The 20,554-nt window shown below is 42.9% G+C and overlaps 1 protein-coding gene across 1 annotated transcript; it reads left to right on the forward strand.

The window, feature by feature from the left end:
* The first annotated feature begins 66 nt into the window (after positions 1 to 66).
* LOC121579297 (hypoxia up-regulated protein 1) lies at positions 67 to 19,989 on the forward strand. Its single transcript, XM_041893775.1, has 24 exons — positions 67 to 360; positions 3,652 to 3,724; positions 4,169 to 4,262; positions 6,217 to 6,295; positions 8,697 to 8,851; positions 9,164 to 9,240; positions 9,366 to 9,547; positions 9,770 to 9,885; positions 10,075 to 10,261; positions 10,380 to 10,514; positions 12,213 to 12,295; positions 12,800 to 12,932; positions 13,210 to 13,397; positions 14,044 to 14,182; positions 14,972 to 15,029; positions 15,137 to 15,213; positions 15,329 to 15,490; positions 15,857 to 16,059; positions 16,319 to 16,406; positions 16,509 to 16,765; positions 17,322 to 17,406; positions 17,664 to 17,928; positions 18,164 to 18,274; positions 18,492 to 19,989. Exons 2-24 carry the CDS (start codon positions 3,658 to 3,660, stop codon positions 18,539 to 18,541), a joined length of 2,991 nt encoding a protein of 996 aa, XP_041749709.1. The 5' UTR covers positions 67 to 360; positions 3,652 to 3,657; the 3' UTR covers positions 18,542 to 19,989.
* Positions 19,990 to 20,554: the final 565 nt, after the last annotated feature.

Consider the following 20,554-nt stretch of genomic DNA (forward strand, 5'->3'; position numbering starts at 1 on the left):
CTCGCCAGCCATCACTGCACGTGGACCTATCACTTTGCAGTACTTGGAACGTGGAAGGCAGGCTCTATGGGTCAGCGCTTTCCTAGCGGAACAACGACTCGAGTGGATCCAATGAGATCACGCCGCGTTCTGGGCCCTATGGTGAGAACAAGCCGGTGATCGCAAGGGGAAAATCAAGAAACAGTTAATAGTGTGGCTACGAAGAGGTTCACTCAATACATCAAGAAGCGTACAACGCAAATAATACGAGATTGAAAGTTTTAGCTTGTTGCAAGTTAAGTCGTGCTCTTTCAATTTGTGTATATATTTTTGCGTAAACCAGCCTGCTTCAAAAAACGGAACTGCTGCCGGCTCGAGAAGGTAGGGGTCTGTTCTGTCACCTCTCATCAATGTGCCTAGCTAGCTTACTTAAGTCATTGTTTTTCCATTATATTATTTTTCTACCTGCAAATACTGTTGTTCGCAGGTTAATTTACGCAGTAGTAGTTAGCGGTTGTTTATTTCCTAACAGCCTAATTTCAAATCAACTAACTAGGCTGGTTGAGAGATTTTAATTAAAGGTGTATTCTAAGTTAGCTGTGTATCTATATGGCATTATTTTTACCTAACTAGCGCTCTGAACCCGTTTCCAGAATCCAGACTGCTCTTTGTTTTTGAACGCTCAAGGCATCACCTGTTCTGGGCGTCCATAGCAGCACGTCAGTGTTCTGATGGGGCTAGAAGTTTCTACACTCATGTATTTGAATAACTGCATGCTAAATAGCCATTAGCTTGCTGATTGCCTATTGTTTGCAACTTGAGACATTTGCTAGCCTATATCCTTCATTCCGTGATAAGTGCCCTAGTCCGCAGCTAGAAAAAGCATTACTTCAATGTCACCATGCTTCCTGACTCTCCATCAACACTTCAATTGACACAGTCACATAACTAATCTATTCTGTGATTTGCTAAGTAGAATACTTTAAAAGGTACTGTACAATTCATGCCACGTGTCAAAGAAGCTAGTCGGTGGGATCAGGCCAATTAGATGATTGCACGTTCAAGATCAAAGGGCATGAGTCATGATGCATCCAGCTACCTTGAATGCACCTGGACAAGCTGGCATCTAGAGTTTGGAAGTGTGATGTCTAAAGAACCTGTATGAGGTGCTGAAGAGTAAAATCAGATAAAAATTTCAATATTCTAAATTGTTCTTCCTACATCTGCACTGGTGTGGAAAGATAGGCTAGTATAGGTGAAAGCAATATGGTGTATGCCCACAAGGCATTTGCTTTTACCTCCTGTTCAACAGTGCAGGTGAAGGAATGGGCACACAAGGACTGGAGCGATCTTGAGATGCCACGGATAGATATGGTGCATTCGTAAAGTATTCAGACCCCTTGACTTTTTCCACGTTTTGTTACATTAGCCTTATTCTAAAATGGATAAAATTGTTATTTTCCCCTCAATCTACACACAATACCCCATAATGACAAAGCAAAAAGAGGTTTAGAAATTTTCATCCAAGGATCTCTCTGTACTTTGCTTTGTTAATTTTTTCCTCGAACCTGACTAGTCTCCCAGTCCCTGCCGCTGAAAAACATCGCCACAGCATGATGCTGCCACCACCATGCTTCACCGTAGGGATGGTGCCAGGTTTCCTCCAGACGTGATGCTTGACATTCAGGCCAAAGAGTTCAATCTTGGTTTCATCAGACCAGAGAATCTTGTTTTCATGGTCTGAGAGTCCTTTAGTTGCCTTTTGGTAAACTCCAAGCGGGCTGTCATGTGTCTTTACTGAGGAGTGGCTTCCATCTGGCCACTCTACCATAAAGGCCTGATTAGTGGAGTGCTGCAGAGATGGTTGTCCTTCTGGAAGGTTCTTCCATCTCCACAGAGGAACTCTGGAGTTCTGTCAGAGTGAACATCGGTTTCTTGGTCACCTCCCTGACCAAGGCCCTTCTCCCCCGATTGCTCAGTTTGGCCAGGCGGCCAGCTCTAGGAAGTGTCTTGGTGTTTCCAAACTCCACAAGGGTGCGTGCTCAGCCCCCTCCTGTACTCCCTGTTCACCCATGACTGCGTGGCCAAGCACGCCTCCAACTCAATCATCAAGTTTGCAGACGACACAACAGTAGTAGGCTTGATTACCAACAATGACGAGACCGCCTACAGGGAGGAGGTGAGGGCTCTGGGAGTGTGGTGCCAGGAAAATAACCTCTCACTCAACATCAACAAAACAAAGGAGATGATCGTGGACTTCAGGAAACAGCAGAGGGTGCACCCCCCTATCCACATCGACGGGACCGCAGTGGAGAAGGTGGAAAGCTTCAAGTTCCTTGAAGTACACATCACTGACAAACTGAAATGGTCCACCCACGCAGACAGTGTGGTGAAGAAGGCGCAACAGAGCCTCTTCAACCTCAGGAGGCTGAAGAAATTCGGCTTCGCACCTAAAACCCTCACAAACTTTTACAGATGCACAATTGAGAGCATCCTGTGGGGCTGTATCACCGCCTGGTACGGCAACTGCACCGCCCACAACCGCAGGGCTCTCCAGAGGGTGGTGCGGTCTGCCGAACGCATTACCGGGGGCAAACTACCCGCCCTCCAAGACTCATACAACACCCGATGTCACAGGAAGGCCAAAAAGATCATCAAGGACTCCAACCACCCGAGCCACTGCCTGTTCACCCCGCTATCATCCAGAAGGCGAGGTCAGTACAGGTGCATCAAAGCTGGGACCGAGAGAATGTAAAACAGCTTCTATCTCAAGGCCATCAGACTGTTAAATAGCCATCACTAGCACATTAGAGGCTGCTGCTGCTGCCTATTGAAATCACTGGCCACTTTAAGAAATGGAACACTAGTCACTTTAATAATGTTTACATATCTTGCACTACTCATCTCATATGTATATATTGCATTCTATTCTATAATATTCTACTGTATCTTAGTCCATGCCGCTCTGTCATTGCTTGTCCATATATGTATATATTAGTAAATCCCTGTATTGGGTATATGTTGTGAAATTGTTAGATATTACTGCACTGTCGGAGCTAGAAGCACAAGCATTTTGCTACACCCGCTATAACATCTGCTAAACACGTGTATGTGACAAATACACATTTATTTTATTTCTGTTTTTTTTTAATCATAGGGTATTGTGTGTAGATTGATGAGGGGAAAACATTTATTTAATCCATTTTAGAATAAGGCTGTAACGTAACAAAATGTCTGAATACTTTCCGAATGCACTGTATGTGCCTTGCTGCTTCTAGAGCCTGAGGATGCGCTCACTCTATTTCCTTCCTGAAATGTTTCATATTTGCTTATATGCATTCAATCAATAAATCAAAGTTATTTGAGCATGTGTGACTGTGCACAGACTGGAAGGTTGTAGTACAAAAAACAACAACAACAGTTAAGATATTTGATCCCAAAAGATGACTTTTAAAACCAAGGACAACATTTGTGGCAACGGGCTTTGTACATGATGCAAAAACAGAGTACAAGAGAATGTATCTTTGATAGATTCCTGAGTTGCCAAGAATTTTTGAATTTTTGGTCTTGCAATAATGAACCAATTATTTATTCAGCACAGTTACCATGTCACCAGGGAGGCTGCTGTTAGCATTTGAAAATCAATGTCTTTGTTCTGCTTTGTGTGTACAGGTCACCATGAGGAGGAAGATGTTGTTATGGGCTCTCTTCTGCCTTGTCCTGGCACTGCTGCCTTCACAAACAGGTACTAACGCTACACATGGTTATTCCATCCAAGACACCTGCCTGCATCAAGCACTGGCAGATTTGCCTAACACCAAATGCTAAGTTCAACGCAAATCTGAATGCCTCCATTTTTGAGTGCGAGAAGAAAATGGACACATGCAGAGATTGTAGTTCATCTACTGTACTGTCACTTCACAATATGATGCGCAGTCCATATTTGTACCTATTTAAACAAGTTAATTTACTGACATACGGGTGAACATCGATTTAAGTTCAACTGATGCAAAGGACTTGTCAAATGTTTTGATATTATTTGCTCACATTGCCACCATACCACTGTAGCCAGTGAGAAACTATTGAAGCTAATCCCCTTTAGTATTGTCTCACCTAAAATGTGTAGTCATCACTTTATTACAAAAGTACAGGTAATGCAATAATCATACCCATTATTTTGTCCATACAGCCTCTGTAGCAGTCATGTCAGTTGACCTAGGCAGTGAGTGGATGAAAGTAGCGATAGTAAAACCTGGCGTGCCAATGGAGATTGCTTTAAACAAGTGAGTATTGCCATTATCTCGAACCATATCACCATGAGTTATTGACTTTGTGCTTTTAGATGAAAATCCCTACTCCATTTCAAGTTTAAAAAAAAAATATGTATTCACAACTATTAACATCCATTGTCGCTGATGTTTGAATAAGCTAGCTATTGTTCCTTACAATGTACACTACCGGTCCAAAGTTTTAGAACACCTACTCATTCTAGGGTTTTTCTTTATTTTTACTATTTTCTACATTGTAGAATAATAGTGAAGACATCAAAGCTATGAAATAACACATATGGAATCATGTAGTAACCAAAGAAGTGTTAAACAAATCAAAATATGTTATATTTGAGATTCTTCAAAGTAGCCACCCTTTGCCTTGATAACAGCTTTGCACACTCTTGGCATTCTCTCAACCAGCTTCACTTGGAATGCTTTTCCAACAGTCTTGAAGGAGTTCCCACATATGCTGAGCACTTGTTGGATGCTTTTCCTTCACTCTGCGGTCCAACTCATTCCAAACCATCTCAATTTGGTTGAGGTCGGGGGATTGTGGAGGCCGGGTCATCTGATTCAGCACTCCATCACGTTCCTTCTTGGTAAAATAGCCCTTACACAGCCTGGAGGTGTGTTGGGTCATTGTCCTGTTGAAAAACAAATGATAGTCCCGCTAAACCCAAACCAGAGGGGATGGCGTATCGCTGCAGAATGCTGTGGTAGCCATGCTGGTTAAGTGTGCCTTGAATTCTAAATAAATCACAGACAATGTCACCAGCAATGCACCCCCACACCATAACACCACCTCCTCCATGCTTTACGGTGGGAAATACACATGCGGAGATCATCCGTTCACCCACACCGCATCTCACAAAGACACGGCGGTTGGAACCAAAAATCTCCAATTTGGATTCCAGACCAAAGGACACATTTCCACCGGTCTAATGTCCGTTGCTCGTGTTTCTTGGGCCAAGCAAGACTCTTCTTATTGGTGTCCTTTAGTAGTGGTTTATTTGCAGCAATTTGACCATGAAGGCCTGATTCACAGTCTCCTCTGAACAGTTGATGTTGAGATGTGTCTGTTACTTGAACTCTGTGAAGCATTTATTTGGGCTGCAATTTCTGAGGCTGGTAACTCTAATGAACTTATCCTGTGCAGCAGAGGTAACTCTGGGTCTTCCATTCCTGTGGCGGTCCTCATGAGAGCCAGTTTCATCATAGCGCTTGATGGTTTTTGCGACTGCACTTGAATAAACATTCAAAGTTCTTGACATTTTCCGTATTTAATGACTTTCATGTCTTAATGTAATGATGGACTGTTGTTTCTCTTTTCTTATTTGAGCTGTTCTTGCCATAATATGGACTTGGTCTTTTACCAAATAGGGCTATGTTCTGTATACCCCCCTTGCCTTGTCACAACACAACTGATTGGCTCAAAATCATTAAGAAGTAAATAAATTCCACAAAATAACTTTTAAGAAGGCACACCTGTTAATTGAAATGCATTGCAGGTGACTACCTCATGAACCTGGTTGAGAGAATGCCAAGAGTGTGCAAAGCTGTCATCAAGGCAAAGGGTGAATATTTGAATAATCTCAAATATAAAATATATTTTGATTTGTTTAACACTTTTTTTGGTTACTACATGATTCCATATGTGTTATTTCATAGTTTTGATGTCTTCATTATTATTCTACAATGTAGAAAATAGTAAAAATAAAGAAAAACCCTTGAATGAGTAGGTGTTCTAAAAAACTTTTCACCAGTAGTGTATGTTAACATGGAAATACCTAAATGGGCTGTGCCATCTTAACACATGCGTGCCTCTGAAAAGTGAGGTGAATGGTGAATGAAGTTGGGTGACTGAAGAGTTGGGAGAGGGAACTAAGGGTCAGTTCATGATAAAAATGCATTATCAAAGCTTCATCATGTTTCAATGGTCTCTCTTTACCTTCTTTGTGTGGCTCAGGGAGTCCAGGAGGAAAACGCCAATAGCCGTGTGTTTGAAAGAAAACGAGCGACTTTTTGGAGACAGTGCATTAGGAGTGGTAAGGCACTTTGCAGTGGTGGAAAAAGTACCCAATTTGTCATACTTGAGTAAAAGTAAAGATAACTTAATAGAAAATGACTCCAGTAAAGGTGAGTCACCCAGTAAAATACTACTTGAGGAAAAGTATCAAAAGTGAATGTAATTGCTAAAATATACTTAAGTACAGTGGGGGAAAAAGTATTTAGTCAGCCACTAATTGTGCAAGTTCTCCCACTTAAAAAGATGAGAGAGGCCTGTAATTTTCATCATAGGTACACGTCAACTATGACAGACAAATTGAGGAAAAAAAATCCAGAAAATCACATTGTAGGATTTTTAATGAATTTATTTGCAAATTATGGTGGAAAATAAGTATTTGGTCACCTACAAACAAGCAAGATTTCTGGCTCTCACAGACCTGTAACTTCTTCTTTAAGAGGCTCCTCTGTCCTCCACTCGTTACCTGTATTAATGGCACCTGTTTGAACTTGTTATCAGTATAAAAGACACCTGTCCACAACCTCAAACAGTCACACTCCAAACTCCACTATGGCCAAGACCAAAGAGCTGTCAAAGGACACCAGAAACAAAATTGTAGACCTGCACCAGGCTGGGAAGACTGAATCTGCAATAGGTAAGCAGCTTGGTTTGAAGAAATCAACTGTGGGAGCAATTATTAGGAAATGGAAGACATACAAGACCACTGATAATCTCCCTCGATCTGGGGCTCCACGCAACATCTCACCCCGTGGGGTCAAAATGATCACAAGAACGGTGAGCAAAAATCCCAGAACCACACGGGGGGACCTAGTGAATGACCTGCAGAGAGCTGGGACCAAAGTAACAAAGCCTACCATCAGTAACACACTACGCCGCCAGGGACTCAAATCCTGCAGTGCCAGACGTGTCCCCCTGCTTAAGCCAGTACATGTCCAGGCCCGTCTGAAGTTTGCTAGAGTGCATTTGGATGATCCAGAAGAGGATTGGGAGAATGTCATATGGTCAGATGAAACCAAAATAGAACTTTTTGGTAAAAACTCAACTCGTCGTGTTTGGAGGACAAAGAATGCTGAGTTGCATCCAAAGAACACCATACCTACTGTGAAGCATGGGGGGTGGAAACATCATGCTTTGGGGCTGTTTTTCTGCAAAGGGACCAGGACGACTTATCCGTGTAAAGGAAAGAATGAATGGGGCCATGTATCGTGAGATTTTGAGTGAAAACCTCCTTCCATCAGCAAGGGCATTGAAGATGAAACGTGGCTGGGTCTTTCAGCATGACAATGATCCCAAACACACCGCCCGGGCAACGAAGGAGTGGCTTCGTAAGAAGCATTTCAAGGTCCTGGAGTGGCCTAGCCAGTCTCCAGATCTCAACCCCATAGAAAATCTTTGGAGGGAGTTGAAAGTCCGTGTTGCCCAGCGACAGCCCCAAAACATCACTGCTCTAGAGGAGATCTGCATGGAGGAATGGGCCAAAATACCAGCAACAGTGTGTGAAAACCTTGTGAAGACTTACAGAAAACGTTTGACCTGTGTCATTGCCAACAAAGGGTATATAACAAAGTATTGAGAAACTTTTGATATTGACCAAATACTTATTTTCCACCATAATTTGCAAATAAATTCATAAAAAATCCTACAATGTGATTTTCTGGATTTTTATTCTTCTCATTTTGTCTGTCATAGTTGATGTGTACCTATGATGAAAATTACAGGCCTCTCTCATCTTTTTAAGTGGGAGAACTTGCACGATTGGTGGCTGACTAAATACTTTTTTTCCCCACTGTACAAAGTAAAAGTTTAAATCATTTAAATTCCTGTGGTCCTCTGTAGCTCAATTGGTAGAGCATGGTGCTTGTAACGCCAGGGTAGTGGGTTCGATCCCCGGGACCACCCATACGTAAAAATGTATGCACACATGACTGTAAGTCGCTTTGGATAAAAGCGTCTGCTAAATGGCTTATTATTATTATTATATTAAGCAAACCAGACGGCACCATTTGTTAGGTATTTTTTTGTTTTATTTTTTATTTACGGATAGCCAGGGGCACACTCCAACACTCCGACATAATTTACAAACAAAGCACGAGGAACCTTATCTTGATAAGTGGATGAATTGGAACATTTTCCTGTCCTGCTAAGCATTCAAAATGTAACAAGTACTTTTGGGTGTCAGGAAAACATTTTGGGGGGTGGGATGTAGTGAAGTAAAAGATACCCCAAAAAAAACAACTTAAGTAGTATATATATTTTTTTTTTATGAAGTACATTTCACCACTGGCACTTTGTCAAAGGAACCTACCAGGTAAAATGTCTCATACAGTTAGTACTCTGTATTCCCCTCTGGGGATCAATACAGTTCATGCATTCATTCATATCTACACTGACATTGATTTGGATTTCTCTTTCTCCCGCAGTCTGTGAAGAATCCCAAATTTGTCTATAGGCATCTTCAGAGCCTCCTGGGCAAGAAGCATGACAACCCACAGGTGGCGGTCTACCAGAAACGCTTCCCCGAGCACCATCTGGGGAAAGATGAGAGTCGGGGCACAGTTCTCTTTAGAAACTCAGAGTAAGTCTTATCCGATTTCCTCTCATTGGTTCCCTTTGTCTTTCTGTTTAGCAGCAGATGATTGAGCCAAGTGATTCGTTGTTGAAGTACTGTTGAAGAGTACTAATAATACTGAAGTCTATGGGCCGTTAGCAATGAGGGACAAAATGCTGACTCAAGCACTTTTCAGTTATTAGTGTACGACGTTCCTTTGCATACTGCCTAAATGGCACATTACACAGCCTGTGACAATGTCATTGATCCAGTATGTCCTATGCTGTAGATGTGGATAAGAGTGCTTGGTTCTAATGTCCGCTCTCTGTTTTCCTACAGAGAAATGCAGTACTCTCCAGAGGAGCTCCTGGGCATGGTTTTGAACTATTCACGTGGACTGGCTCAGGATTTTGCAGGTTTGTATGTTCACTACTAGTATGGGGGAAAGGTTGTTTCTCATTCAACATTTGATGTGTTGTACAATTATTTTGAGCATATTCTGAAGCCCCCCCGACTGAATGTATTTTACTCTTGCTTACAGAGCAGCCCATCAAAGATGCAGTGATCACCGTCCCGGCCTTTTTCAATCAGGCAGAGCGCAGGGCGGTCCTGCAGGCCGCGCAGATGGCAGGTGTTAAGGTCCTTCAGCTCATCAACGACAACACGGCGGTGGCGCTCAACTACGGCGTCTTCAGGAGGAAAGACATCAACAGCACAGCTCAGGTGCACTAGGCTGCTATTACATTTGTACGTTTTTTTTAAATTGAACTAGGTTGGTCAATTCAGATCCAACTGGTAAGACTTTTTTAGCTTCATAAGTTGCTTCGTGTGTCAGCAAAGTTGCTTAAGATGATGTTGCTTTCAACCTGTAACCTGTAATTGCATTAAAGTTGCTTTGTGTAACCCTAGTCTTATAGTCATCTTGCCTGTTGTCTCCCTCTACAGAACATGATGTTCTATGACATGGGTTCAGACAGCACGACGGCAACCATCGTCACGTACCAGACGGTCAAGACCAAAGAGTCGGGCACCCAGCCACAGCTCCAGATCCGAGGAGTGGGGTGAGACAAACGGGCCTGTATACACACACACAGACAGACAGAGGATGTTGGGGAAAGCACACACCTTGACCTCTACACTGATCAGTATGAAGTAATTGTTTTTGTATTTTCAATGACTTATGGTGGAGCTATGACAAGCACATTCCTCAAATGTTCCTAACCTAGCAGATGTTCTCCATCTCTGGCCAGGTTTGACCGCTCTCTGGGGGGCTTTGAGATGGAGCTGCGGCTGCGGGACCACCTAGCCAAGCTGTTCAACGAGCAGAAGAAGACCAAGAAGGACGTGAGGGAGAACCACCGTGCCATGGCCAAGCTCCTCAAGGAGGCCCAGAGACTCAAGACTGTACTGAGCGCCAACGCTGAATTCATGGCACAGGTGAAGGGACCTCATGCTGCACTGTCAAAGTGTCACTGTCACCCATAGTGTTGTACTGTAGTTGTGTAATACTGTACATGTAAACTAAATGTACTCACTCTTGCTGTATGATGTTCAGGTGGAGGGGCTTCTAGATGAAATTGATTTCAAGGCCAAGGTGACCCGTGTGGAGTTTGAGGCACTGTGTGCTGACCTGTTTGAGAGAGTGCCTGGCCCAGTACAGGAGGCCCTTAGCTCTGCAGAGATGTCCCTGGTGAGTCACCACAGTTCGTGTGTGTTCATTAGTCACTAAATGGAAGAAAATGGACTGAAACAGGAAGGGACTCCCTTGATTTGTCCAATCAGAAAAGTTCAATTTCCGTTGCAAAACGTTAAAATTCCATTGTGTGCCCTAATGAACATTTCTATCTTATTGATCAATCACTAACTATCTACCTCTTGGGGGAAACTTTGACTTTTTATGCATAAACAATGACGCAGACAAAAGTATCAATTGACCCACAAAAAGCCCCAGGAAAGTCGGCAGTATCAAAAAGATCACACTGTAGTTTCCCAAGCCCCTGGGTCTGTGGAATGGCTATGCTCCTTAGGATAATGTCTTCTCTTAAAATCCTATCACAATTGCATAGTAGAATCCATGGCTCCAGACTGCAACCATTTAGTCGCATTATTCAACCCTTTGACTTGGCTGTGCCGGTTACATTTTTAATTGGTTGCACTGGTGTGATCTGCACATGGTCACCTCAATCAAAACATCCTCTTTTTTGGGGCGGATAAAACCATTAATTTGTTCAACAGTAAAGGGCATTATCCTCATGATTCCTGTAATAGAAGTGACTGTGCTGCCGCTGTGCCTGCCTGTTTCGCTGGGGCCGGCTGCTGTAACGAGCGAGCCTCTCAAACTTTCTCTCCCCCCTCGTGTGCCCCTTCGTGACTGTATAACATTTCAAAATGCAATTGCGTGGACAAAACACAACTTTGGAAGCAACTTGTTGTCCATATTAAAGAGAAGAGGGTCTCAGCTTTCTGTAGAATAATTGATTCCTCAACTATCATTATTGAGCTCAAAGCACACTGTTTTACAATCAAGATATCTGATATGGCTTTGAATTACGGAGCCCGCGAAATTGCGCATCGGCTATCACGAGTGCACTAGTCCTCATTACAGGACATTACATTTACTGTTGGATGAATACATGGCTACTAGCAGTAGGTGTTATATTTAGAGTTCGAGATCTAGCTAATGTGTTTTTAGTTTCCACTTCCTCAGGTGGTGAATTTAGGCCTATATATAATTTTGGTGCACATAAAGAGGAAGGCATTCATCCCTATTGAACCAAAAAAATATGAAAATTCTGGCACCCTATTTTGACAGTAAAATATAACAAAAATAGCCTAAGTCAACCTAAAATACATGACAATCACAGGATTAGGTTGCATATCAAAATATTTAGAATCATGCGTTCCTGCTTGGACACGTTAGCTGTAACAACTTATTTATTTTTATATCTCAGTAGTCTAATACACTTCTTAACCCATTGTGAATGATTTTTATAATGTCTTTATAAGATGATGACTCAAATGTATTCTATTGTGTGACGCCTGCTGAAAAATATTGTTTAGGTTCCACCAAATCGTGGGCTGGTGGCACCAACTAAAAAGTGCCACCAGGGGGGTTAATGTTAGTCTGGAGCCCTGAGAATCAAAAACTGTAGTAGAATAGTTGATGTCTGTGTGACTAAAAAGTTGCACTTTGATATAGGTTTGATATGAAATTGCCTTTCTTGTGGTGGCATGTTCAATGGAACAATATCTTAACTCTGACATGTTTCAGCATGTCAAGCCTTCTTCAGGGATTGATACAGAGATTGAACCAACACAAATGTGTTATGTTAATGTTTGTTTATTTGCAAATACTGTTTGTATATCTTCCAACATTGTCTTCTAACAGGACGAGATTGAGCAGGTGATCCTGGTGGGCGGCTCCACCCGAGTGCCTAAGGTGCAGGAGGTGCTGCTCAAAGCCGTTGGGAAGTAAGTATGTCAACAGGTTTTTACTCAACACGTCAATACCTGGGTCTGTATACTACAGGACAAACAAACATGAGGGACTTAGAATGATCCCTATTGTCCAGAGTTTTGGCTGAAAGGCGTTATATTAAAAACAAACCTCCATAGACAATGGAACACAATAGAAGAATAGAGTACTGTAAGTGTTTCACCCACAGCTACTATCTAACTGAAGTATCTACTACAGAGATAGTATGTAACTTACATATTGGCAATGCTCCACCTGGGATGAAAAGGCTTAAAGAGATAGTTAAATCCAAAATTAAACTTTGACAGATGTTTTCAGACCTGAAAAGCGGTCTAATTTTGAGAAGAGTTCACCTCCTAAGGCGTACGCAACACGATTTGACTGCTTTTGAAGTATGAAAATGTCTCTGGCCAACCTTGTTCTTGGAGTGAACTATCACTTTGAATAAACAAGACATATCTGCATGATGTTGACCACACTGACTGTGTGTGTGTATATAGAGAGGAGCTGGGAAAGAACATCAACGCAGACGAGGCTGCAGCCATGGGTGCCGTGTACCAGGCCGCTGCCCTCAGCAAGGCCTTCAAAGTCAAACCCTTCCTGGTCAGGGAGGCAGCCGTTTTCCCAATCCAGGTAACACAGCCCATTCTTTAACATTGAACCCCAACCCTTTTTTAAATAATTACATTACCTTCCAGCCATTCATGTCTTTAGAGGAGACGAAACCCCAAAAGTTGTCTAATGTCAAGATAGGTCCACATCCCACGCCATCAGTTGTGTAAGTCCAGCTATATGCCTCAAACCAAAATGAATGGAAAAGCTAAGCACCACAACTGGATATCATACGGTGCTCATCTTTTCATTCATTTTGGATTGTGGCATACAGCTGGATCTCTCTCTCACTCTCCAGGTGGAGTTCACCAGGGAGACGGAGGATGAGGATGGCTCCAGGAGCCTGAAACACAACAAGCGTATCCTGTTCCAGAGGATGGCCCCCTACCCCCAGCGCAAGGTCATCACCTTCAACCGCTACACTGATGACTTTGCCTTTGACATCAACTACGGAGACCTCACCTTCTTGGGCCAAAATGACCTCAGGTGAGCGCCTCACCAATAAAGATGGGTTTAATTGGTTGTAACTTAGGGTCGGTTTCCTGGACACAGATTAAGTCTAAGCTTGGACTTAACCATGCTCAATGGAGAATGTAGTTTTTCTTTTGCCCAGGACTTATCTGTGTTTAATCTGTGTCCAGGAAACTGGCACATACATACCCCAATCTGTGTGAGACAACACGGCAAAACAGTAGAGATTTAACGATTCACTGATGCGTATTGGAATCAGGTTTAAATGTTTAAGATACGAATGCATTTGTCCGCGGGAGCCCAAACCGAACCAAAAGTAGCATGAATTGGTCAGAAAATCGATTGTTTAAGCCTCGCTCAGTGCCTTCTGTAGTGGCGTGGCAGCCAGAGAAAGCACAGAGCGTAGGTGTCGTTGATCTTCTCTGGTTGGATCAGGGTGAAGTCAATCACAACACTGCAGCACCTATTGGAGGGCTCTCCCAAGGAAAATATACTATACTGTAACAGCATTACAGTTTGTCATTGGCTATAGAATTGGCCTAAGGGGACAAATAAAGTTTTGAATTGTAACGGAAGTGACATAAACAGCCATAACGTACCTTATGTTGCATCTGATTTTAAATGTCCTCTTCGCTTTCTTTTCCTTCCTTTCCTCCGCCAGTGTGTTTGGGTCTCTCAACCTGACCACAGTGCAGCTGTCTGGGGTGAGCAGCAGCTTCCAGAAGCACATGGACGCTGAGTCCAAGGGCATCAAGGCCCACTTCAACATGGACGAGAGTGGCATGCTCCTCCTGGACCGGGTCAGTACCATAGAATTACTTATATAATGTGAATTATATGATCTCTATGGTCAGTGCACCCTTCTGATACTTATGGAGCTCCTCTCTGGAAGTACAATAAAACCTCAGAGATACAAAACGCATCAGATATTTTAACTTTTTTAAAGATGGTTGCAAAATACATGCATTCCATATTTTCTTTAAAGGTTTGAGGCATTTTGTAAGTACATGTAAATAGTTAAAATTATTTTTTTCAAATGTAAAACCTACATTCCCTTCGTGTTCGTATTTCTGAGATTTGTAATACTTATATCTACCGACATAAAGTGGCGCAGTGGTCTAGCTGTGCCACTAGAGATCCTGGTTCGAATCCAGGCTCTGTTCGTAGCCGGCCACGACCGGGAGACCCATGCGACGGCGCACATTTGCCCCAGCGTCGCCCCAATTGGGAGGGAATGGCCGGCAGGGATGTAGCTCAGTTGGTAGAGCATGGCGTTTGCAACGCCAGGGTTGTGGGTTCGATTCCCACGGGGGGGCCAGTATGAAAACAAAATATATAATGTATGCACTCACTAACTGTAAGTCGCTCTGGATAAGAGCGTCTGCTAAATGACTAAACATTTTTTTTTGGACATTACATTTTGCACTATTGATTTGGGGGTAATCGATGCTAACATTAGCCTGTGGTGGTTTTAGCTATGCAAGCCTCATTGTAGGTTAGGATGTGTTGACTCTTGGTCCATACACAAGGTTAGAAAGCAATAAACATTTGGGTGACTTATCGCTTTAACTAATAGTTGTTTTCTTTAGGTGGAGTCTGTCTTTGAGACCATTATGGAGGAGAAGGATGAGGAGTCAACTCTGACAAGTGGGTTTTATGCTGACATCGTAATCAATTGACATCTTGTTTCCCCCCTCATTAGTCATAATCATAGTCTCTTCCATGTCTGAATTCTGGCTCTTTTGACTTGTCAGAACTGGGAAATACCATTTCCAGCCTGTTTGGAGGGGGATCCTCAGAGTCCAACGCAAATGTGACGGAACCAGTTCAGGTAATCCTCTCCTCAGTCCCCATCCTAATGTAACATGCTTCTGAGTTCCTCTCCTTAACACTAGTTCATGGCTGTCTAACTCTCCCTGCCTCTCCCCTATTGTTTCTGTGTCCAGGATGAGGAGGAGGTTCATCCGGAGACTGGGAAGGAGCAGGGCCAGAAGGAGGAGGCTGCTCCCCAGGAAGAGAAGCTGGAGCCTGGGGAGAAACAGGAGGAGGAGGTCCCAACCCAAGAGAAGACTGAGGGAGAGGCATTGGACAGCAAGGCTGACCCTCAGGTAAGCGCTTGGCTCAGTTGGATTCCACATGAATACCCGGGACGCTCAGCCCTGGGGTGTATTCAGTGCTTTCGTGTTTAATGAACATTACAAAATGTTAAGTGTTGAATGGAATGTTTGGTTACAGACTGTTGTCAGTAAAGCATATACAGTACCAGTCAAGTTTGGACACACCTACTCATTCAAGGGTTTTTCTTAATTTTTACTATTTTCTACGTTGTAGAATAATAGTGAAGACGTCACAATATGAAATAACACATGGAATCATGTAGTAACCAAAAAAGTGTTAAACAAATCAAAATATATTTGAGATTCTTCAAAGTAGCCACCCTTTGCCTTGATGACAGCTTTGCACACTCTTTGCAGGATGAAAAGGAAGGAGAAAAAAATGGAAAAGAGGAAGCGGCAGGGGAAGCGGCAGGGGAAGCGGCAGGGGAAGCGGCAAAGGAGCCTCAGAAGAAAGCCAAGCCTCAGAAGAAAACCAAGTTCTCTGAGGATGTCACAGTGGAGCTCCAAGTGAACGACATCCTTAACCCTAGCTTGGAAGCTATCGCCTCCTCAAACAAGAAGTATGTCGCTCTATCTTTCCTTCTGACATTTTAGGAGACTTCAAATGTGCAGGGTGGGGAAGTTGAACATAGATTTTTCAATCTATAATGATATTAATGTAGCGTCCTGACTTAGTACAATACCTAGCGACTTCGCCAAAGGTTTTGGATCTCTTGGTGTAATGGCTAAGTTGTTTGACTGACAGACGCATAGACCCAGGTTCGAGTCCCGGCAACCTCCAAATTCGCTGCAATAATGTTTTTGATTTCTTCCTGACAGGCTCCAAGACCTGACTGATAGAGACCTGGAGAAGCAAGAGAGGGAGAAGACCCTGAACAGTCTCGAGGCATTCATTTTTGAGACCCAGGTTAGAACAGCATCTTTACAGTACAACACCAATAGGTGTGTGTGTATATATAGCCTACATCTTGCAGCTGTCTAATCCCTTTTTCCTCTATTTCCTCCGAAGGACAAGATGTACCAGGAAGAGTACCAGGCGGTGGTGTCAGAGGAGGAGAAGGAGGCCATCACGACCAAGCTGAGCGAGGCGTCGGCCTGGATGGATGAGGATGGCTACTCTGCAGTCACCAAGGAGCTGCGGGAGAAGCTGCAGGAGCTCAAGAAACTGTGCAAGGCCATGTTCTTCCGTGTGGAGGAGCGCAGGAAGTGGCCCGACCGCCTGGCTGCCCTGGAGAGCATGCTCAACCACTCCAGCTTCTTCCTCAGGTGGGTCCCGACAGCTCCGGTACAGCTCTAGGATCAGCTTCCCCAATCCTAACCCTAACCATTAGTAAGGGAAAATGCTAAACTGATTTTACCAGTCAAGTTGACTGGGATAATATTATATTTTACAGCAACGACCTGGGGAAGAGTTATAGGGGGAGGAGATGGGATGAATGAGCCAATTGGAAGCTGGAGATGATTAGAGCCAGATTAGTCATTTAGCCAGGACACCGGGGTTAACACCCCTACTCTTACGATAAGTGCCATGGGATCTTGGATCTTTAGTGACCACAGAGAATCAGGACACCAGTTTTAACATCCTATCCTAAAGATGGCACCCTATGCAGGGAAAGGTCCCCTTCAAGGCCCTGGGGCAGTGGGATCTCCTTAGACCCCCCCCCGGGCCTCTAACGCCATTTCCAGCAGCATCTGGTCTCCCATCTAGGGAGCGACCAGAACCGACCCTGCTTAGCTTCAGCGGTGAACATTTTAGAGCTGAATCATGAGATTTACAATGCATCCATTTGACATGGATCTTCTGTGTTTTTTTTTCCTCAAGGAGCGCCAAACTAATACCAGAGGACGACCAAATTTTCACCGAAGTGGAGCTGAAGACGTTAGACAAAGTCATCAACGAGACCACTGTATGTAGTGATTATTCATAAACTCCTATTTGTTTTACTCATTGATGCATTTGTCAATTATGTTATTTTTGATGGACCATTACCTCAGGAATTCAAAATTACTCAAATATGAGACGACGTGGTTCACATGGTTGGTTGTCGTGGTTCACATGGTTGGTTGTCCCTCGTTTGTCATCAAAGTGGAACAAAGAAACATCAACCTTTTTATTATTTGTTCATTTTTAACCCCCAACACCTCACCCTCCTCTCCTCCACAGACGTGGAAGAACGACACTGTGGCCGAGCAGGAGAAGCGTTCTCCCACGGAGCGGCCTGTGCTGCTGTCCAAAGACATTGAGTCCAAGCTGTCTCTGCTGGACCGCGAGGTCAACTACCTGCTGAACAAGGCCAAGTTTGCCAAGCCCAGGGCCAAGCCCAAGGCCAAGAACAACAGCACCACCTCGGAGAGCAACAGCAAGGCCAACAGCAGCAAAACAGAGGAGAAAGTCATACCTCCCAAGGAGGAGGAGACTAAAGACAAAGGTGAGAGAGAGGGGGAAAACACATTTCTGTTATGATACATATATCTATATATTAGGGTCATGTTCAATAGGCCACACCTTAGCAAAACACTTTGAAACAGAAAATCATGTCATTTGCAAAGGAAGTGCTTCACATGACGCGTGCAATAACTTGTCAAAGATCCCTTTTAGACAAAAATGTAATCACCAATCAAAGACCCCTCTTTTCGTTGGTGGGATTTGTTTTCATTTGACAGAAGCAACTGAGGAGGTGCGGCCAGGAGAGGAACCGCCCACCATAGAGCCCACTGGACAGAACACAGACTCGTCCAGCCAATCACAGCCTAAAGATGAAACTGCAAGTACAGGTATGTCTGCCAAAGCAACTATCCTTTTGCATGTGCGAATTGGCACCCAGTTGTCTTACAATTTCTCGCTACACAAGGGGGCATCTGATGGAAAGGAATAGAATTTGGCAGTCCATTCAAGGTGGAGCAACCATGAAAAGGTTTTATACCATCAAAGTCATATGCTGTGCTGTTATATACTTGAGTATAATATTTTATTCCTCCTTTCCATTTTCAGAATCAGCGGAGAAAGACCAGTCAGAAAACCATGTCGGGGATGAGTTATAACAGCTGGAACTGAAGATATCTCATTGTATTTATTGACAATGTTTAATTGTTCAAGTTTCCGCCTCCATTTTTTGGGGGGAGTTTTGTTTTTCCACCCTTTTTATGTTGAAAACCAGAAAGACATTGGATCAGCTCAGACACCTTGAACTCTTTTATTCCCTCTTCCTTTCTCACTTTCTGTTGATCTTCATCCCCTCAGCCACTATACATCTCTCCTCTCACTGACATGGTGAGCAAGGAACACTTACGAAGTCTGGAATAACCAGTAAAGGAACTGAACCCAAGACCTCAAGTTTCTGTTCTACTATTCTGCCCTTAAGGTTTAGGCATACCTTCCCGCATGCAAACAACCTTATTTTAACAACTGTATAACTGCTACTGCATAGAACAGAACAAGTACCTGATACAAAATGTTTTGTTTTGGAAGGACCAATAATATCAGGACTCAATGTTTCCTCCACTGCAAAATTCAGCTTTCGTCTCATTCTGTGATCAAAAAAGGTTGTGACTTTTCCTCTCAAGCACGGTTGTCCTCAAATATCTTCTGTGTTTTCTCCGGGCAAATCTTGCTTTCATTAACTTTTAGTGGGTTTTCTGTCTGTGTGTGTGTTCTTCAGAAAGATCTCATTGGGATGGAACTAGCTAATGTATGCTCCTCTTTGCAAGTGGAATGGTGTATTTTAGTTGTCTTTGAATATTGAATTCCCCGCTTAATGCCTTGTATTGTCGCTGAGAAAATGCAAAAACAAGAAATTGTCATCAGAATATGATTGACATTGACAACCATCCGCTAAGTGTGTTCATAGGTGTAAAATCCATATTTTACACCTCCATGTTCTAATTAGCATTGTTCTTTCTGAAAATTCATCACTGACTTATTAGCATGAGGGAAAAAAACATGTTACGTTGAATGACGTCTGTCTTTTGGTATGCAATACTTATGTGCAGTTTCATCTCTATAAATTGTACTCAATACAGATGGTGAATGAAGTAAGTTCACTGAACTAAGGGGCTGCCATGGGCTGTGTTCAATAGGTGGAAAACATTGTTGTAATGGAGTGAAATTGCACATATGAACATATTTTGTTGCATAAAGTTTTGCTACGATGTACCCTACTGAACACTACCCTGGTGTTTGTATGGATGCCAGTATGAATTTGAGGACTGCTCGACTGTGTTGCACTGCCTGAAAAATAAGCAGATAATGTTGTCCATGTTTCAAGCTGCTTGGAGCTCTAGCAGAGGAGTCCTACTGGGCACACACTGGTTGAATCAACGTTTCCACTTCATTTCAATGAATTGATGTTGAATTGACGTCTGTGCCCAGTGGGGTGGTTCCTGCTCTTTGCATCACCTCGGATGGTTTGTGGGGGGAAATAAACAAAATAAACAGGAAGGGAGATGCCAACGTTTTGTTTCTAAACTTTTAATAAACAGTTTTTTTTAAAGACAGGTTTTTATTAATGAAATGATGGAGGGATGAACAGTGGAATGTGTATTTATTTCCTCAATCCATATCTTTAAAAATAAGAAATTAAGTGTCTTCAAATACACATTTAACAAATTCAACGGTACCATTGTAACTCTGGGCTAGGGTCCATTCTGTAATCAGGTAATGGTTTCGCTCCATTTCATTGAGTTTGAATTCCGGAATGGCCTGTGTGAATGTGTATAATTGATCCCAAACCTGGTAGTCTGAGGCTAGAGAACTTGAAAGGCAGCAGGATGGATTATGAAGAAAATGAAAACATAATGAAAAACAACAGGTCATTTATTATATTTTACTTTTAAAAAGTGTTTATAATGAGTATGGTTTTATACACCAGTATTCATAAAGTCTGGGAAATTGAAAGAGAAAGACAACTTTATAGAAAAATAGCATTTAAATATGATTTGATGGACAGCATCAAAAAGGAGCCCTTGAAACCCTAATACACCAAACTAGGTATTCATAAAAATAAAATAATAATATGCCATTTAGCAGACGCTTTTATCCAAAGCGACTTACAGTCA

The sequence above is a fragment of the Coregonus clupeaformis genome, chromosome 13 (assembly GCF_020615455.1).
Source record: "Coregonus clupeaformis isolate EN_2021a chromosome 13, ASM2061545v1, whole genome shotgun sequence".
Classification (NCBI taxonomy): Eukaryota; Metazoa; Chordata; class Actinopteri; order Salmoniformes; family Salmonidae; genus Coregonus; species Coregonus clupeaformis.

Excerpts from the sequence above, each read along its gene's own strand:
- LOC121579297 (XM_041893775.1), top strand. The coding sequence starts at position 3,658 with ATGAGGAGGAAGATGTTGTTATGGGCTCTCTTCTGCCTTGTCCTGGCA. Across the intron at positions 16,060-16,318 it reads ATCGCCTCCTCAAACAAGAA|GCTCCAAGACCTGACTGATA; the intron begins GTATGTCGCTCT and ends TCTTCCTGACAG. Across the intron at positions 17,407-17,663 it reads AAGTCATCAACGAGACCACT|ACGTGGAAGAACGACACTGT; the intron begins GTATGTAGTGAT and ends TCTCCTCCACAG.